Source organism: Athene cunicularia (genome assembly GCF_003259725.1).
Source record: "Athene cunicularia isolate RWA chromosome 5 unlocalized genomic scaffold, athCun1 chr5_part2, whole genome shotgun sequence".
Lineage (NCBI taxonomy): Eukaryota > Metazoa > Chordata > Aves > Strigiformes > Strigidae > Athene > Athene cunicularia.
This window is the reverse complement of record NW_020799102.1, coordinates 6,662,971-6,664,813: the sequence shown is the minus strand read 5'-3', so window position 1 is coordinate 6,664,813 and position 1,843 is coordinate 6,662,971. Positions and strand designations below refer to the sequence as shown.

The window sequence follows — 1,843 nt, the reverse complement described above, 5'->3', positions numbered from 1 at the left end:
GGAATACTTTCACTAGAGGAAAGTGCCAAGGCAGAAGGAGGGCAGGTTTCCACGTACAGTGCTGCAGGCAGGCACTGAGTTCATATCTACCGTGGTAAGGTCCTGACCTTTGCTGGAGCTGTTCGCTGCTGCCCTTACCAGAAGTCCTCTTACACTCTGCCCTGAGAAGAAGCGAATGAGCTTGCTGGAAGCATAAGGTGGGGTGAGAGCAATCTGTATTTATAGGGATGAGCAAGTGGGCCCAAGGGGATTTCCACCAAAAGATTGGGAAATGTCATCGTACTTCTGTTGCACAGCTTTAGGGTTTTTTTAAACTAAAAAATAACTAAAATTTCTAAGCCATAACGTGAGGCTTACTTGAACTGCAGACACATGGGACCCACATCTCTTTGGTGGGCAACCCTGAAGCCCCCCAGATGCTCATATGACCCAGTAACTGAGGGAAAACATCCTGATGGTTCTGCTGAACTTGGTGCAGTTGCTTGCAGCAATAAACCCACAAACTTAGGCAAAAAGGGTCTGGCAGATCAGAGCTTAGGCTAAAATAGGAGGGGGAAATGATTAAGGAAATGCTTCTTGGAATTTCAAACCATAAGTTTTAATGTAAAAATCCTTTTCTCTTTTTCTTTGGGGGGGGGAGGGGGGTCCCCTCATGAATGCATCCTAAAACTTCTGTATATAGAAATACAAATGCTGCTGCATCCTGCACCCATTCACAGCGGCTTCTCCCAGCTCCCCGGGCTGCCTGGTGAGTTTTAGGGGCAGCAGTGAGGTTTAAAGGGTGGTGGTCGGGTTTTGGAGTGGTTGGTGCTACAGCTCCCCAACACCTGACCCTGTGGCTGCTAGTTGTGTGTAGGAAACTAGTTGTGGTGAGCTGCCCCTGGTGGGTGGGAAAAACAGGAGAAGAAAGGAAAATAAACAAACAAAAGAAAACTACCAAAAAGAAGAAAAAGGAAAAAAGGGGAAAAAAAAAGGAAAAAAGAAAAAAAAATTGAAAAAATAGGAAAAATAAAAAAGGAAGAAAGATAAAAAGGAAAACAGAAAAAAAGAAAAATGAGAAAAGGGGGAAGAGAAAAAAGGATAAAGGAAAAAAGAAGAAAGGTGTAAGGTAACAGAAAAAAGATAAAGGGAGAAAAGGAAAAGGGGGAAGGAAAAAAGATGAAGAAAGAAAAAAAGGAAAAAGTAGGAGGAAAAAAGAGGGGGAAGAGAAAATAAAAAAAGGAAGAAATAAAAAAGGTGGTAAAATAATATAAAAAAGATAAAGGGAGAAAACGGAAAAGGAGAGAGGAGAAATGATAAAAGGAAGAAAGAAAAAAAATAAAATGGGAAAAGGGGGAAAAGAAAAAAGGAAATAAGAAAAAAGGGGGAAGGTAACAGAAAAGAAAGATAAAGGAAGAAAAGGAAAAAGGGGGAAGGAAAAAAGATAAAAGTAAGAAAGAAAAAGGGGAAAAGTGGGAGAAGAAAAAAGAAAAAAGTGGGAAGAGAAAAAAGAAAAAAAAATGAGATAATAGAAGAAAAATGGGGAAAAGGGGAAAAATGAGCGGGAAGGAAAAAAGAGAAAGGAAAAAGGAAAAAAGGAGGGGAAGAAAAAGGAAAAATGAAAGAACCGGGGGAAAAAAGCAGGCGGGCTTAGGCTGGGGGCGGAGTGTGCGGACCCCCCCGCGGGGCGGGGCCTCCGGCGGGGGCGGGGCCTGTTTCCTCCGCCCGCGCCGCCGCCCCAGCCCGGCCGCAGAGATTGGGGAGAGCCGGCGCCGCTGCCATGGGGGTGGAAGGCTGCACCAAGTGCATCAAATACCTCCTCTTCGTCTTCAACTTCATCTTCTGGGTGAGCGCCGGGCAGCGG

At 44.3% G+C, this 1,843-nt stretch overlaps 1 protein-coding gene across 1 annotated transcript in view; it reads left to right on the top strand.

Moving 5' to 3' along the window:
- Positions 1-1,694: 1,694 nt before the first annotated feature.
- The window catches only part of CD81 (CD81 molecule), a 36,054-nt gene continuing 35,905 nt past the window's right edge, over positions 1,695-1,843 (top strand). Inside the window, exon 1 of the mRNA XM_026850388.1 lies at positions 1,695-1,825. Within this exon, the coding sequence (XP_026706189.1) occupies positions 1,760-1,825 (66 nt within the window). The 5' untranslated portion in view covers positions 1,695-1,759. The remainder of the gene's footprint in view (positions 1,826-1,843) is intronic.